The following is a 17,816-nucleotide window of genomic DNA, read 5'->3' on the forward strand; positions in this document are numbered from 1 at the left end:
CACACCTGCTGCCAAAGGGGTGTGTGTGTGTGTGTGTGTGTGTGTGTGTGTGTGTGTGTGTGTGTGTGTGTGTGTGTGTGTGTGTGTGTGTGTGTGTGTGTGTGTGTGTGTGTGTGTGTGTGTGTGTGTGTGTGTGTGTGTGTGTGTGTGTGTGTGTGTGTGTGTGTGTGTGTGTGTGTGTGTGTGTGTGTGTGTGTGTGTGTGTGTGATGCAGAGAAAGAGAGTGTAGGAGTCTGTGAGTGTGTGCTTGTGGATATAAATGGCTTGAATGTTCTTCATACGCTTTGCACACAACTCAATCTGAGTGACGTCACGAGTACACATGTAGAAAATAAACACTCACCCTAACCTCGCTTGGACGCTTTTGCAGATGCGTCACAGATCTCCTAGCAACCGAGTGTGGCACCTCAATGGAGGTCCCTTTGAGAGTTTGTAAATAATGGCTACAAATAACTAAAAAGGGTGAGGAAAATGATGGGTGGAGATTGTCTTCAATCTATATATATATCAGTACAGACATACAGTTTTGTCCTTAAGGAATCATTTTTGTATTTGTGTGTTTGAAGAGATGGAAGTTGACACGTTGAGTCATGCCAAGCATATACAGAGCCAATCATATTCAGCTTTTTTAATGTCTTGTTTATTTCATCAGTCAGTGAACCAATACCCTGAAGCCAACAGAGTCAAAAGTTCAAATTGTAATTTTCTGATGGCAGAGATAGACCTTAAATGGGTCATTGGCACCTGCGGTTATGCTTGGAAGAGGGGTAATGAAAAGCTGGAGAAAAAATGTTTTCTTTATTTAAATATTCTTATAATTAATAATACATTTTTAAAAATATTCCTTTTTTTCACCTACTCTCCCAGCCACTTTCTTTTAATGGTTTTGTTCGCACCATAAATTCTGCATAAAACATATCAAAATGCAGGACATTAGTGTGTTTGCAAACCCCCCATTTTAAAGAGCCCACTTTCCCCAGTGAAACCTTCTTCTTTCAATAAAGTTTCTTTTTAAATGCATTCATAATAATACATGTTCATTTAATAATTGTAACAGTGTCATAAACGTACAGCTTTACAGGCATATATTTATTTAAATATTTTCCAAAAATTGCTTTTTAATTAAAAAAGCCCCTGCAACTTCAGCCACAAGGCCCAGCTTTTCTGTATTTTCTTTCTCATATTTTGTCAGTAAACCATCTAACTTTATCTAATAGCAGGATCTGGATTTTGTAATTGCTGTTTGTTTGCTCCTCAAAATAAAAATGTTTTGCTGACTTGACAAATTATTCTCTCAGGCCACCTAAAGAAATCTTGCAGTGGAGATCATTAACTCCAATAAAAAGGTGGATTGTTAAATGGCGACTTAATCAATCACAGAAACGTTTGGCAAGTATATCAAGCACAGGAGATGGCACTGTTTGGTCATTTCTTAGTGTAGGCACCACTGAAGCACGCACCAACTTCTGTAACAGCATCTCCATTCAGCCATTTTTTGAAAACCACCTGAAATCCCTTCTGACTTGACCACCTAAACCTGTTGTCTGTGGGTTCTTGTCTGCATGCTCCAAGCCATTTGAGTTTTTACGTTGAGGAATAAACTTCCCAGCAATGCCAAGCCTCCGGGCATCATCTGTTCTCCCATCCCTCTGTTGCCCTGGCACACTCAAACCTCCAGCCTTAAAGAACCCTAGCATATATAAAGGCGACAGTAGTTTCATCCAAGAAAATTTATATTTTTTCCGTCACTGTGATTGCTATGGTCAGTTTAAACCATGATTTGTGTGTGTGGTGTTATATGTATGACAGCACAATATTCTGGAAAAAAAGGCTGATCGGCGTGGAGCTGTTGCCATAGCAACTGAGCAACCTGGCTTTGTCTCTTGTTCATCTGAGTTTTTTTTTTTTAATCCACATTCGAACAGATAAAAACGCCAAACTCTTCTATTCCCTCTATGCTCTTAATGCATTTTTAGCTGCCTCTCCAGACAAATATTGGTTCAGTTGTGAACTTTCACCTTGTGGAAATGCGTTTAATGCATGGATGAGAAAAGATGAGAATATAGTGAGCAACAGCCTGTAATATATCGCTCAAATAACACTCATGTGCTGTAATGCAGCACACTGTGCAGCAAACGCCCACACGCTTTTTTTACAGTCCTGTTCACTTCTTCTGCTGCTCTGCACAGTCCACTGTATATACCATAACATCAGACTCTTATCTACTTGCACAGGCTTCAGCTTCTCATCGCCATGTTGCGTTTGATTGTTGTTTTGTGCTGAATTAGTTTGGTATCCTCCTCTAAAGCTTTTCAGTATCTCCTTATGATACTATGTTAAGCTGTTGATTGCATTTAATTGAAGCTTTTATCCAAACCACTCTGACCTTGATGCTTCTGATACTAAGTAGAGGGTTATACTTGGTGACAGCGCTGACAATTAGAATAATTAGATTCCCCCATGTATGTTTCTTACGTTGTTTTGATTGTGACATGCTTCACAGTTTTCTTTTTTGGACCGCAATAGAAATTTACCCTCCATGGGGAGCAGCAGTGCTTCACTTTGAGAGGCATCTGAATCCACAACAAATAAACTATATTTGGTTCTAAATAGGCTCCTAGACTCAACTGTCTTTACATCTGCACACACACACACACACACACAGACACAGACACACACAGACACACACACACACACACACACACACACACACACACACACACACACACACACACACACACACACACACACACACACACACACACACACACAGCAGACCCAACCCCATGGTCTGCTGTGTGTCATGTGACCGGTCAGTGGAAGAGGGGAGAGGAAGGCCTCGGCTTAATTAGTCTGAGGCCAAACAGAGAAGATGGAGGAGGACACTGTAGTCTGGCGCCTTGAGGGTTTCTCTGCTCCTGCAGGCTCATCTGTCTCACACACACACACACACACACACACACACACACACACACACACACACACACACACACACACACACACACACACACACACACACACACACATACACACACACACACACATATACACACACAGAGATGTAAAAGTTGTACTACTTGATATTTCAGTTGCGGTTGATTTGGAAACACATGTGGTTACCATGGTTGCAGCAAATGTGTTTTAGTACTACTGCAAACACTCCTTGAGCAACTGTCAGGAATACATCAGAAGAGTAGCTGTTGTATCTCACATTGTTTTATAGCGATGTCACTCAAAATAATTGCACCTGCATTCAGATGTCATGCTGCGCATGTTATTAGCAGCTTTCTACACAGAAGCAAGACACATCTTGTTGAGAAGTTGGAAAAGTGCTGTGCAGCTCTTTTGTATAAAAAGTTGCTGTGGCAGCTCCTTTTCCTTAAGTCTTTTGCAAAGTGGTAAATCCGAAATGTAATTTGTCTTGTTTCATAGTTGAATGATTGCGTTTATAATGCTTTTAGCTTTAAATGTTCGACATTTTTCAACAATCTGGAGTCTGCGCAGGAAACTGGACTGGATTTTAAAGTTATCTCCGGTTTATTGCAAAACAAGATAACACGCAACTGTAATAAAACCATTGATTCATCATTTCCAGTGGTATCAACATATCATTCAAGTAAGGTGAACCAAAGCCACATTTTAAGCAACAACAATGGAAAGAACATGGATAAATAACCCCATGCAGGCAAAATAAAATTGAGGTGAGGTCAGGTAAGAGCTTTTTACATGAAACATACAATTTCAAATAGGCTACCTGTATTTAGGTGGACATGTCCATGTCAATTATGCAGGAATAACTAATAAACGCACTGTGTTATTGTTATGCGTTCTGATTTGGCCGGTTATAGGTGGAAGAAGGGCAATTTTTCCAAGCCCAAAATGTGTACATAATAAATTGTAACATCTGAAGGTTTCTGTTTTATCTCAAGCTTTTATTGTTTGGTTGAGTTTGTTCTCATGAATACTTGCTGACATTAATCTACACTCCCCATCTTTGAGAGATGATAGGATCATCGATGAGTGGCACTGAAGACAGACAGAGACATCAACAGCAAACACACATAATGATAAACAGCCCTGACCACGCAGCTGACAAGTCCAATCATCTGCCAGTCGCCAACAAGGCCGACAAGAAGCAGATGATGTCAGTTTCCCCTCTGTATTGAGTTATCAAGTTGATTGAGTGTAATTGAGCGATGCATCGGAGTGCGGAGAGAAGACACTGGGCCTGTGGAGAAGCTGGGGGAGGAAAGAGAGGAAGGGTGTTTTTCAGGAACAAGGAAATGCTATACGGCACTGGGGCCATGAGATTAGCACTGTCAATAACTTGTGGCCTTGTTATCAATTAATAGGATTGATTGAGCCCCTTACCAGGTAAAAAATGATTTTGAAAGTGCTCTTCATTCTACTTTAGTGTAGTAACACCAGTGTGTAGCTGCAGAATACACCGCAGGAAATGACCTATGCATGATCTTTAACTTGTAAAAACAATGCATCTTGATCTGCAAGTTGAGTGATGAATGATTGTATACCTTTTCTTTGGACTGAATAAATTCAAATGGTAAGAGTTTGTCTGCCTCCAGAGGAAATCTGTCTCTGAAACAATTTTCAAAGACTCCAATCGACAAGTTTCCAAGACTCTTCTCGGAGGAACATTGGCATCTCTACAATGAATCTGAATGTCTTCTCTGTTTACTTACAAAACATATAAAGTGCCTCTTAATATGATGATTGAAAAAGACGTTCTCAGATTCATAGATGATTCCTTATTTTGGCCGATATTGTGGCTAACCAGCTGAAATGAATTTTGATATCTTCATCCTATTGGCCTAACTGAAGTGAATCCTCTTCTGTCCTTTCATATGGATTCAAGATTCAAGATTCAAGAAGCTTTATTTATCCCGAGGGAAATTGAGGTAATATGGAGATCGATCTCAGTGCGCAACTCAGCCCACAAATCCATTTCAAGGCATTAGGAGTTTGAAGCCTTTTTTCTGCACAATTTCATGATTTAATCTATTGTTCATCTCCTTCGTCTACCCATACCAAAAAAATCTTAAATCGCCTATACTCTATTCTTCCTCTCATTCATTTTCAGCTTAAAAGTACCATAATACTCATGAATAAGACTGCACAAAGTAGCCAGAATATCAATCAATTAATACACTTTACACTCAGCCAAGAAGAAGCAAATGATGAGGGATTGGACATTTTGTGTGGACGCTTATGAATATCATGGAGTTGATGCATGATTATCCGTCTATGTGAAACCTTTTAATTCTTCGAATACAAGACATGCAACTTACCTTAACGGGAAAGGGTGCTGATTTTTCACATCAATGACTAAACGGTTCTTAGGTAGGACTAATTCATGTGATTTATTTGTATTACGTGACCTTTTGTAGTTGACTTCACTAAATATCATTGCAACATGTTATTATTTATAATTTTTGAGAAAATATATAAAAATCCAGTGCTGTGGGTTAGAAAGAAGTGACCTTGCCGGACCTCTGTAATCCGCCCCTCCACTTTGCTTCAGCCTTGCAGCTCGAGGTTTCATTAGCAGCTATCATTACACACCTAATCTCAGACTGAACTGTCAATGGTCAATTAACATGGAGTCCAATTTCCCAAATAATTAAATTATTCCATACTCCTTACTCACTGTCAATACTACCTTAATATAAAGTAAAACAAAAAACCATTTTGGACACTGCTGGAGGCATTTTATCCGCATTGTTGGAACATTCATAATAATAAGGAACATGCATTTCTGTTATGATTACAAAATAATGTACAAGAGTGTGAGTTTATGTTTTGTAATGATTAAATCAAAAACATTTTGGACGGTGAGTGTTATGAAACGCTCCGCTAACATTTAACAGATTATCTTCGCACCACAACTCTTGATTTGTCTCAATCGCAATGCTCTCTTCTCTTTACTTATTCTTTCCAGTGAATATTGTATTAGTGCTATGGATAATGTTACAAAGATTTAGTTTTACGCTACTTTTCAAATTGCACTGTGGGATACTTGGAGTCCTCATATGGGGTATAATATTCTCATTATACTGTAAAGAGATTTTCTTTTTATGAGTTTGTTTTGTGAAACATGTTATAGATTCCTATTCCGTTTCCATGATATTTTCAGGATAACTGCATTTATCTCGTAATTGTATGAAGTGCGACGGAATATAACCTAAATAGGCCTCTAATACCCTATGTGGAAATTCAAATAAAACAAAAATGATCTTGCATGATGCACCCTACGTTATAGCCCTGACTTTTTCTGCAGGGCTCATGTTCATTATTGGCACAGCATTAGAGCGCCCTATCATTTCAATGCATATCCACCACCTCCAGCCGCCTTCACAGGCAGCGCTGTGTAGGCTGCCATTCTGTCCTTGTATTAAGAGGTTGCGCATAAATGTATTGGGCTGCTCAGTCATTGTCAGTACTAATGGACCAAGCGTAATGTTTTGTATTGGAAACCTTTTGAGGCTAGAGTCTCTCACAATGCAATACAGGTAGAAATATGAAATATATTGTTGTCAGCTCATGCTGGATGCTGTGTTGTCCTTATAATGCACTGATTATATTATTATTGATGTCTATCCATCTATTACAATACCTCTATCAGTCCATTTGCGTTCTTGACAATTAGGACAAAGCCTGGTTTACAGTGATGAGTTGACAATGTGTCATGACTAACTATGGGCATGATATCGAACCAGCTGATTAAGTCCGACACCAAAATGTCACTTTGTTGCTACAAAATGTTGTTTGATAATAGAATTGTTGGCAATTTTGAAGGATATTTAGTCAATATTACCATTTGTCAAAAAAAACAAAACATAACAACCTTCCCTTTCTCTTATTTCTTCCCCTCCAGACACTCTCTCAGTGCCTCGCTGGTCCCCACAGATTCCACGAAGAGATCTGGGAAACTCAATAAAACACAGGTAGGTCTAAAGGAAAGAGTGTGGGTAAGTGTGTGTGAGTGTGCCTATGTACTCGTACATCTGTGATAGAATGTCAGTCCAATTAAAAAAATGATGGCCCCCTTGCATAACTCTCAATTCTCATCCGTCCCTCTCTTTTTCTCTCACCCTGCTTGACTCGGAACGCTAGTGATCTAAAAAGTAAAACAATACCATATGAGTTGTGGGATCTCAGCAACCTCCAGAACGTGGGTGTCTAGCCTGCTGAAAAACAGAGATTTGGAATGAGAAAATGTAATTCATGTAGCCGTTATTTGAATATTAAGGCTTGTTTTAAGAGAAAAGCAATTACTCCATCCAGCATCTACTAGAAGTGCCGATTTGCATATTTACAACTTGATTGTATAGTTAGACTGTTGCGATAAGTGCGTTTGCGTCTTTGCTACACAATGCAACACTTTGGCTTAGGGGTATCAAATGGGCTGAATGAATACTTCTTTATTCAAAATCCGCCCTTAATGTCACTTCATCGTTCATATCTGACAGCGGAGCCTACTAAAAATCCCAAGGGGATTGATTTGAGTTGTGCAACTCAATTGAGGCGAAGAATGCCCTAATAAAGAGATTTGGTTTCTGTCAAACTACATTAGTCACCTGCCATTAGCCAGCGGCACTGCTTGCATCGAGGCGTCGCATCAGTAAATACAGCCAATAGCCACATACGTGATAGTACCGCTTGAACGGTCTGTGCAGGAAATTGGTCTAAACTGCGGAGCACTTTTTGGATTTGTTTGTCTGAGAAATAAGTGTGTTGGAACCTTTAGTGGTGCAATTTTCTGAGCTCATTTCTCAGACTGATTTTTGCCTTGATGTAAACCCCATGTCCTCGGCCCTGCGCAGCAGAGTGACTGCCTAAGATGTTAATTCAAACAGGGTTACCGAAAGATGAAAATGAAATGGGGCCCAAATCAGCAGGTTAAGGAGCTCAGAAGGTAAACACTTTTGCAAAAGTACCTTCTTGGGGCATTTTTTGTATCCTCACAGAAAGGTTATGCAGGTAATGTGTTGCCTTCTCTGGCAAAAGCCGTCAGAATGAGAGAATGTTATGAAAGGCTTAAAGGTTAGAAGCCGTGTTTCTCTGCCAGTTAATCCACGTGTGATATAAATGTGCAACAAGCTCAAAGGACTTTCTTAAATTATTTATCTCACTCTTTTCTTTTGCCTGTAGGTTTTCAACCAAGTATTGGATGTCCCAGACATGCATAGTATGTGGAAAGGGAATGTTGTTTGGACTGAAATGTAAAAACTGCAAGTAAGTACTACCTTTTATTCAACCAATAGTAGTGATTTGTGCTCATTACAGATAATTATATCTCTGTCATTTTTTTATGTCAATGTGCTTTTTTGGGGGGGATTTTTTTCGAAGGTGACACATGTTTAGATCTCACTTGAATAAACTTGAATAAATGAATCTTTTTTGCTACATGTTGATGCACCCAATTTACATAGGTTGTGTAAATAAACTAAAATATGAACCATATGACAAACACTAATAGAATGCCCTGTCCTGTTTGTCTGTGCACACAGGCTGAAGTGCCACAATAAATGCACCAAAGAAGCCCCACCTTGCCATTTATTGATCATACAACGAGGAGGACGAGAATCGCTCAAAGGTATTTTTTTTAATATTAGCTCAACACAATTCCATCCAAATGAATAGTGATAGCATTCGAGCCTAATTTTCTTTTGCCACTGTTGACCAAGATGTTTACATTTGTCTTCCTAAGCCAGGTGTATATCAGAGATGCAGGGGGAGATAGAGGGGATGACATTGCCTATTTCAACGTGCTCGTACCTGCTTACTTAGGCCACCAGCTCTTACAACTGGGCTATCCTGCGGGCAAATGTTAATGATTTTGAATTTGAATGTCAGTAATTAAATTACAGTTATTAATATCCCACTCTGTTACTTTGATCATTTTGGGAGTCAGCTTCTTTTCAGTTTGATTAAGGTTGAATTAAGCTAAAGCCAAAACTCCACCTCTGTCTTTCAACACATTCAAGAGATTTGCCCAATACTGATCTTTTTCTATAAAAAAGGTGAGCACTGGCCGTACTAAACCAGCCTGTACCAAATTGGCACTAAATAGTCATTTTGTGGATATTAAATGATTGCATGTATTCTGCCTTCATGATTACTTATATGTTTGCATTTGTGCTTAAACTACTGAAAAGACAATGTCTTTCAATTGAGTGCCCATTTAAAAAATGAAAGAGTCTTTGCTGGCTTTTGCAGATAAAAGGTTATCTTCTTATTAATTAATCCACTTAGGTTTGACAAATGTGACTGCGTCATGTACCGCTTTTACTGACAGACAGCACTGAAAAAATTCTATTAACTGCTATCAGAATTGATATTCTTTTGTCCTGTTCTGCCCCTCCTCCTCCTTTTCTCTTCCAAATAAGATCAACAAGGAACAACTCAAGGTACTGAACACTAATTACACTCGTTCTACTCTTCTGTTGTAGGAGCAAGTGACAGTTTCCCAATGATTCAATTTCCTCTAGGAAACCTTTTTTCCCCTAACAAAGTGTCTGCATGCTTAACAATTGGATGGTCTTCAAGAAAAGGCAGTTTATGATTTAAGCATGGCCTAATTAAGATTTTTTTTCTAATTTTCCTGAAGCTATTAGGCTAGTATTGTTTTATTTCAGCCTCTCACAGTGTTTCATTGTTTTCTGTGCTTCTTTTCTGCAGTAGCTCGTCTGGTACGGACTGAATCAGTGCCATGTGACATCAACAACCCGCTCAGGTACACAGACCTGCACATCAGTCAGACACTACCCAAAACCAACAAAATCAACAAGGTGAGTGCAAAAATAAACAGCTTATTAGAATTTTTTTGCTGAACCTGTCGTACATATCACGTCTTCCATTTTTGGGGGGCTGGAAAAGGGTTATGAGTCTCCTTGTCTTTCTCAGGGGATCATGAAACCGTACCAAAATATCTTCAGCAGTATTGATGTTTACACAGATGGATTTGTTTTTGTGCAAGGAGTGTTTTGCAGCCAGCATGTCTAACAGTTTCTCAGTTCCAGAGATAAAAAGTTTATCACAAGGTTTCCATGGTGGTACAGAGATGATGGAAATCTTGCGATCCCAATGTGTGCGGCTAGAAATAAGACCTTTGATTGCATAACGTTCACCTTTATAGTGCTGGTAAACAAATCCTGTGAAATAACTTTGCAACCAGAGATCGGTCTTATAGTTGTTGATATTTTCTGCAGCATCTGTTTATTGCACCTGTATTTTGATGACTCTGCAGAAAATAACATGTGAAATTGTCATGAGGACATCAAAAATGTATGTTTTGTCGCTCTCACTCAAGAAATACCCTGGGATTAAATATATATATATAAATATATATTGTACAGCCGTGGAAAAATAAAGAGACCACTTCAGCATTATCACTTTCTCTTGTTTTGTTTTTTATAGAAATGTCTTTTGAGTTAAAACATTTCTTTTATTGTATTCTATAAACTACTGGCAATTGTTCCCTGTGTTGAAATTCAACACGCGCTGTAATGGCTGCCATACATGTAGAAATAAAGATTTGAGAAACAATTGGAGTGGTCTCTTATTTTTTTCCGCGGCTGTATATACTGTATGTATATAGATGCAACAGAAATTACTTGGATATATTTGCATTTCAACAGTAGGGATTTTAAAACATATAAAGTGGCTATTGATTGCAAGATTATCGTGGGTCGAATAAAGATGGTCACAAAATGTTGGTCACAAAAAAGCTGGGTCATTACATGCTGTAGATGGAAGATAAATGAACTGCAAATACATGTAGCATGTGAGATCGAAGAAAAACAGAATCATCCGATATATATATATTTTTTTATTGTATTCTATAAACTACTGACAACATTTCTGTGTTGGGATTTAATAAACACTGGAATGACTGCCATACATGTAGAAATTGAGATTCATGAAACATTTTGGAGTGGTCTCTTAATTTTTTCCGGAGCTGTTTATAAATCATTTACATTTAGTTCTTGCCTAGTGTTTGAGTTTGTATTATAACAACTCACACTTAAGGGTATTGCCAGTCCTCTGTACTCTCTGGAATTGGTCATCACAGCGTGCTACTATACTGTTTGTCTTATGAATGAGATGGAAGTAGCCAGAATATGTAAATACGCCCTTTTCTTCTATCATTTGTCAAATTATTCATCACTTCCTGTTTTAGCTCATTACTTTCAAATTGAATTTAGTTAACATCATTTCAAACTATTTTTTCAACAAATACCCTAAATCATGAGATTGATTTTCAACCTCCCAAAGCAGCCATTCATTTCCTTTTAATTATTTGGGCTAAGAAATAATCTTGCAGAGACTTGAAGCTTAAGAAAAATACAAAATAATCAAATGGTAAACATTATTTTAGGAGTCATTCCATCAATCCATTGCAAGCTAGAGCCATTTTGAAACCTCTAAAACTCAAGGATGCTCTGACAGCTGAGATTTTAGGTTGGGCTGCTGGACAGAAGAATTGTTTGTATATTTAACAACAACAATAAAGATTGATGTTTGCTTGCAGTTTTTCTTTTGGTTTGAATGTTCAGACTATGTAATTAATAAAGTGCTTTTTCATCAGAGTCAGTACAATCAAGACAGGTGTGTTAGATACGAGTAATAATTCCATTGATTGTTGTAAATGTGGCACAAAAACCTGATTTGGCTTATTAGAATCCATCATGAAAGCATTAACTCATTTTGTTTAGATAGAAAATCCGGTGGAGTCCAGACGGTGTTTGTAATATAGGTTCCGAAAAAGGACTTTGGTAACAAAGACACGTATTTAAAAGTTACATCTTCAGTTGAGGAACTGATTCAGTGTTAGCAAACTTTATTTTTGGCTCTGTTAGGGGATCCTTGAATGCACCACTGAAGGGAGTTTTGAACAGAGGCTTCCTGTTTTTCAACTGCAGCCGCATACAATGGTGAGATGTCTTTGTCAGAAAAGTGAAGGCAGCATATTGCTCATTGTGATGGATTACCCCTGTCGGGGCAAGTTGCACATCTATGCAAGTAGATTTTTAAATTGTACTGATATTAATGAAAACCAAGTGCAGCCTGGAAGGTAGAAAATCAATCTAGAAACTTGTGGTATGTATAATAAAGTCGAGTGCAAGCGTTTTGTGTTTAGCAGACAAACATTTGGGGGGAAAAAACAAGTTTCTCTTTCCTGTCTTTTCCCAGGATCACATCCCAGTCCCGTATCAGCCAGACTCCAGCAGCAATCCGTCATCCACCACCTCCTCCACCCCGTCCTCCCCGGCTCCTCCTCTGCCCAGCAGTGCCACGCCCCCCTCGCCCCTGCATCCTTCCCCACAGTCGGCGCGGCAACAGAAACAGTTCAACTTGACAGGTATCACAATCAGAGAACCTAAATACAGAGATATTCATATATTTGAGATGGGAAAAAATACATAAAATGATGCTCACTGTGTTCACCCTCTATCAGTTTTGAAGCTGATAGAAATGTGATTAGTTGTGCACGTTTTTTCATGAAACTAAACTAAATAATTGGCACATTTTGATTAAAGCGCCATGTGAAAAGTCAAGCTGGACATCATATGTCATTATTTTACATATTCATTCCAAGGGAAAAATGTGTGCGTGCACCAAGTTCCACTCAATTCATCCACCAATTGATAATGCAGTTCACTCAAAACCAAAACTCATAGTAGTTGTAGAAGAAATGTCAGGGGGTTGCCAAAGTCACTAAGGTCACAAAACCATGACCATCTGATATAATAACATCCATCCAATCCTTGTTGAAATATTAAGTTCTAGACAGAACATGACCAACGGACTGACATTGCCGTCACCAATATCATGTTGTTTGCCTTCCTAAAAAATGTAAACACGTTTAATTTTCATGAAGCCAATTATATCCAGAAACACACCTCTTACATGTTAATCAATAAAAGTTTGGTTGCCTAATTTATCTGAAAATAACTAATTGTGTACCAAGCAAACTTGTAAGATTAGTAAATCCACATCACTCCAGCTCTGCTTTTGTTTTCTTCCCGCAGCCTCCAGTTATTTCAAGTACAAACAACAGTTCATCTTTCCCGGTAAGTACCTCGTTATTGTTCATCGCCCCTACCCATAATGCCCTGGAAGCAGCCCAGGAAGAGTATGGAGGAGGAGGACTCCTTTGATGTTGGTGCTGATTTTTATCTCGTCTCCATGGCCTGCTTTAAGACTCTTGTCCCCTACACCCACTCGTTGGTTGTCTCATTTGGGCCTCCTAATGACTTGTCAATGCCCAGACTCTTTTCCTTTGCCCACACTGGTACCACACAATCGTTGCTCATTTGGCAGCATATTATGGCCCAGACAACCTGGAGTGGTGTGAGGAATAGAACGAGGTGTAATTGAGATCTGGACGAGACAGGTTTTTTGGAAACACATGAATATACAGCACCAAGGATCTCATTACTGTAGCCACACATACTACTGTCTGCTTTCATCTAAATCACATCAGCTACCTTTATGAGCTGCATAACCACATGGTCAAACACTACCACTTACTGTTAGTCACTTCAATCTCAAAACCATAACACTGTCAGTGTATACAATGGTACATTCATCTTATAGTACATTTACTGTAAATGCAAGCTCTTGTTTTGCAAAAAGTTGGTGGTTACAAAAAAAAGTGTTGGTTACAGTATGATTTATCCATCCATCATATTTACACAAGCACTAAATCTCAGTGTAGCTTGAGCATATTCCAATGTAGATTTTTGGGGGAAAGAAGGAATACCCTTCAGTCACAGGAGCCACAGACACAGCATCTGGCAAAGAGTCACACCATTGGACATTTTAGAGCCTCCAATTCTTCTGGCTTGCTGGTCTTTGGAGTAAATCCATGCAAACATCCATGCAGGCATCACACAGAAAACAAAACCAGGTCGTTCTCAATTTGAGGCCACGTGCCAGCTACTAATGCACCATGCCTCAAAGGGAATGTTTTTTTTGGGTGGCTCACATTTCATTTTCACACTGTGCCAACACAGGCAGAAAGCATGGCATGTGTTTAAAAGGAAGATGCCACATAAAAGCTGACCTTACTCAGCTTACATGTTAATAATGAATGCTTCCAAGAAAAAAGCTCACAGAATGAAACCTGCTCTTTCTTTCTCTAAAGATATGACACAGTATGCTGTACATGCTTCCATGGTAATCAAATTAAATACAAATCTTTCTACATGCTTTAAAGATGCACACTGTGAAGGGATATCACATTGCTCTATTTCAACACATACATATATTGTATTTCTCTAGAGCGTGCCTTCATTCCCACTGTGAAGACTTTTCCACGCTTATTGATATTTTCACACACATTATGTCAAGACGTCAGACTGGAATACAAAAGGGTAAAAAGAATTTGAGCGTTCCTTTGTGCAGCTTTTCTCCGCTGTAAAGTGCACACCAGGTTCATAGAAAAGAAACAAAGAAACAATTGTTTTTACCAACCCTAACTGAAAACAAACGGTCTCAATTTCAAAATGTGGTTCACTGCTTAATTGCTTTCATCTATATTGTAGTTGCTAGTGGTTTAATAAAAACAACATTAAAATATGAAGGGAAATTAATAATTATATATATTTTTTCCAGTCCTATAGAAAAATAGAGACCAAAAGATACAGGTTTGACACAATTGATGTTAAAATAGTCTTCATTATATGTGAGCCAATTGGTTTGTTATAATTTTATATTTAGTGTCGGTGCGATGCAGTGTGCTTCCATAATTTCAGTCGGGAGATCAACTGTTCACATGCTTTCTAAAGGTTTCTCTGTATAATAATAATAATAATCAAAATTAACCCACAAAATGGAAGCATCTTCCTTATTCAACAAAAAGATGCCTCCCTTTGTTCTCACTTGTTTGTCTGATATTTGTTCCTCTAATTGCCCCAGATGTTGCTCCAGAAGCTCCTCCAAGCAGAGCACCGCAGGTCATCCTGCACCCCGTCCTGTCTGAACCAGGGTGAGTAGACCCTTCAGTATAACAAGTTTTTAATCAAAAGCACATGTCTCCCTTTGAAGAAATGAAGAAAGTACTTATGATATTCTTCAGGGCCCTCTCCGTTATCTTCCTTTCATCTACACGCTCCTTCGTCTCTCCCTCTCTGTGGCCGCTGGTCAGAGGCCAGGACAAACTTATTGGAGCACAGATATTTGGGTGACAATTTCAATGCGGGAGCCTTCATGACGAATACTCTGAATGTCAGCACATCCTTTCTTTCACGCTACACTTGGGATGCCAACTGGATTTTCACTAGCTCTTTGAGGAAGCCAGTGGTCACGGGAAAACAACAGGAGAAGGAGGAGGAGTGATGAGATGCCTTTCGACCCAGATGTTAATTAGATCAGAATCTCAATCTATCATAGAAACAGGACAAAATGACCCCCATCTATAGGCAGATGGTCAATTTTAATGAAATATGGATACTTATGGATTGTAATGGATTAATCAATAGTAAATAATGTAATTAGTTTTATTTTATGAACATCCACTTGAAGAGATCCTAGACAGACGATGGCTGTTGTTTGAAATGATGTTTAGGCCATGCTAGTGATGTATTTAGATAAAACAATATATATATATATATTGATGTCTTCATGCTACGATCTTTAAGCAGCTGCCAGCTTTGAAATAAGGTCAGCAGATCAGCAGAACATATAGTACAAAAGGCAATTTAATGCATACATAACAGGAGGCCTCATAGTGTTTGAATAGACTGGGGTTCTGAGAGGATTCAAGGATCACTTAGAGTCATTATGCAACAAAGGGTTACTGAAAAATGCAGTTTGTTCTAGTCCATTATGCTACACATGAAAAAGACATGACAGAAGAGAAGCAATTTTAGTAGAATGGAAGGTTTTTGGAATTTGCAACAGGACAAATGTAAACAAACATTTTTTTTTGGTCCGATAATTTGGACGCCATATGAGTCATGCTGCCCGACGTCAAGAGCAATATTCCTAACCATGAACAATATCAGTGAGATAGCTGACTTTCTGTGTGTTCAGACTGAAGCACCAGATGGTTGTACAGGTGAAACATCATAAAACAATGATTTGTTTTCAAGCTTTTAACATCTACTACTTCTGTGTGGCTTCGACAGCTAAAACCTTTAATAACATTTTGTCATTGCCTTACATAATAGTCACGCTTTAACCTTTATCCAAAGAATGATGTTGATAAAAGTAGACTAGACACACATTTAGTTTCAGAACCCATTAGGGCCACGTTTTAGCTTTTTAAAATGGCAATGAAAATGTAAAGGCTTACACATTTTCAGGCCGAGGCTAATAGAACAGGTTGATAGTGAGAGTTGTGTCAAATATATTTTACAGTAAGTCAGAATTATTGAATTAGTAATTTTGTGTTTCTGTAGAGGTGCATCAGTAATGACCAAAATTCCCTCACATTCAAGATTCAAGGCTTTATTGTCATGTACACACTAGGTACAGTGTAGATATGGCAATGAAAAACGTCCCAGGAGCCTCCAACAATGCAACATGAATATATATATATATATAGAACATAAAACAAATAAAACCAATAAAGAAATAACAGAATAGAAATACAATTGTGCAAGAGAATGTTGTAAAATGTGCAAGTAAATAAAAATAAATTAAAAATAGAAATAGTGAAAGACGAGCCTTCAAGTAAATGGAATATGATATATAGATAAATAAATTGCAAGATGCAAACAGATGAATGCTTATGGAACCACTTACAGAGCTCAAGTGTTTAATATTCCTATGGCCTGTAGAATTAAACTGTCTCTAAGTCTGGTGGTTTTAGTCCTGATGCTGCGATACCGCCGGCCAGACGGCAGCAGACAGAACAGTTTGTTGTTGGGGTGATGGGGGTCTTTGATAATTCTGTGGGCTTTCTTCCTGAGCTGCTGGGAGTAGAGGACTTCCACAAATATTGGATACATTTGGTGTTTGTGACAGCTAGATTATTACAGTAAATCCAAAATAATCAATGATGTAAAGGGATAGAGTTGAGGAAATATATCCCATGTGTAATCTACATAAAGGCAACATCATGCAGCGATACATTTAGAATTTAGATAGTGAAGAAATCTCTTTTAAAAAGTGAAATATGAATGAAAAACATACGCTCATCTTCAACCTCCTGCCTTTGAGTCTCTGCTCATTATAATACCTCTAGATGGACCATTTCACCATTTCTAACCCACTGTCCCTCGTTCTTTGCCTTTTGATGAATGTGAATACATTAGCACAGGTTATGAAACCCATATTCCTCTGATTTAATTAAAGCTATTGTCCCTCCTTTCCCACCTCTTTGTATGCTCTTGCAGTGGCAGATAAAGGTTTCTTTGGCCTTAATGGCCTCATTCCAGGGTTAATGAGGGCCCGTCTCAGACCCCAACACCCGGCAGGTACCCCTCATTAGCAGAAATCGAAACGCTGGTGGGGGCCCCTGGCGCCACAGGAATCACATTATTTTATACGCTGCCTCACCTTTAGTCTTCACCCAGAGTCCAGAAATTGCTTTGCAAACCACTGTTAATATACCACAGAAAGGTTGTGAGAGGTTACACACTGGTGTTACACAGCCAGTTCTATGGACAGAGGAGGGGAGGGTTTAAGAGGGTAAAGCGGGATCATTTGTGTCGTGTCTGTGGCACCCAAGGTGTAAGTGACACTGTACATGCTGGGGTCAGAAAATAATAAGGGCTCAGGGCAAAAGCACCCCTGAAAGTTAATACCACAAAACGGCTGTGAAATTAATAATTATAGGCCTATGA

The 17,816-nt window shown here is 38.7% G+C and overlaps 1 protein-coding gene across 3 annotated transcripts in view; it reads left to right on the forward strand.

The window, feature by feature from the left end:
- Window positions 1-17,816, forward strand: part of ksr2 (kinase suppressor of ras 2) — an 86,987-nt gene that overhangs the window by 49,652 nt on the left and 19,519 nt on the right. For all 3 annotated transcript variants that reach the window (XM_063896266.1, XM_063896265.1, XM_063896267.1), the window contains 8 exons: window positions 6,893-6,962; window positions 8,170-8,253; window positions 8,529-8,614; window positions 9,408-9,428; window positions 9,700-9,809; window positions 12,214-12,382; window positions 13,053-13,094; window positions 14,944-15,013. In XM_063896266.1, the coding sequence (XP_063752336.1) occupies window positions 6,893-6,962; window positions 8,170-8,253; window positions 8,529-8,614; window positions 9,408-9,428; window positions 9,700-9,809; window positions 12,214-12,382; window positions 13,053-13,094; window positions 14,944-15,013 (652 nt within the window). The remainder of the gene's footprint in view (window positions 1-6,892; window positions 6,963-8,169; window positions 8,254-8,528; window positions 8,615-9,407; window positions 9,429-9,699; window positions 9,810-12,213; window positions 12,383-13,052; window positions 13,095-14,943; window positions 15,014-17,816) is intronic.

This window comes from Eleginops maclovinus, chromosome 12 (genome assembly GCF_036324505.1).
Source record: "Eleginops maclovinus isolate JMC-PN-2008 ecotype Puerto Natales chromosome 12, JC_Emac_rtc_rv5, whole genome shotgun sequence".
NCBI classification, from domain to species: domain Eukaryota; kingdom Metazoa; phylum Chordata; class Actinopteri; order Perciformes; family Eleginopidae; genus Eleginops; species Eleginops maclovinus.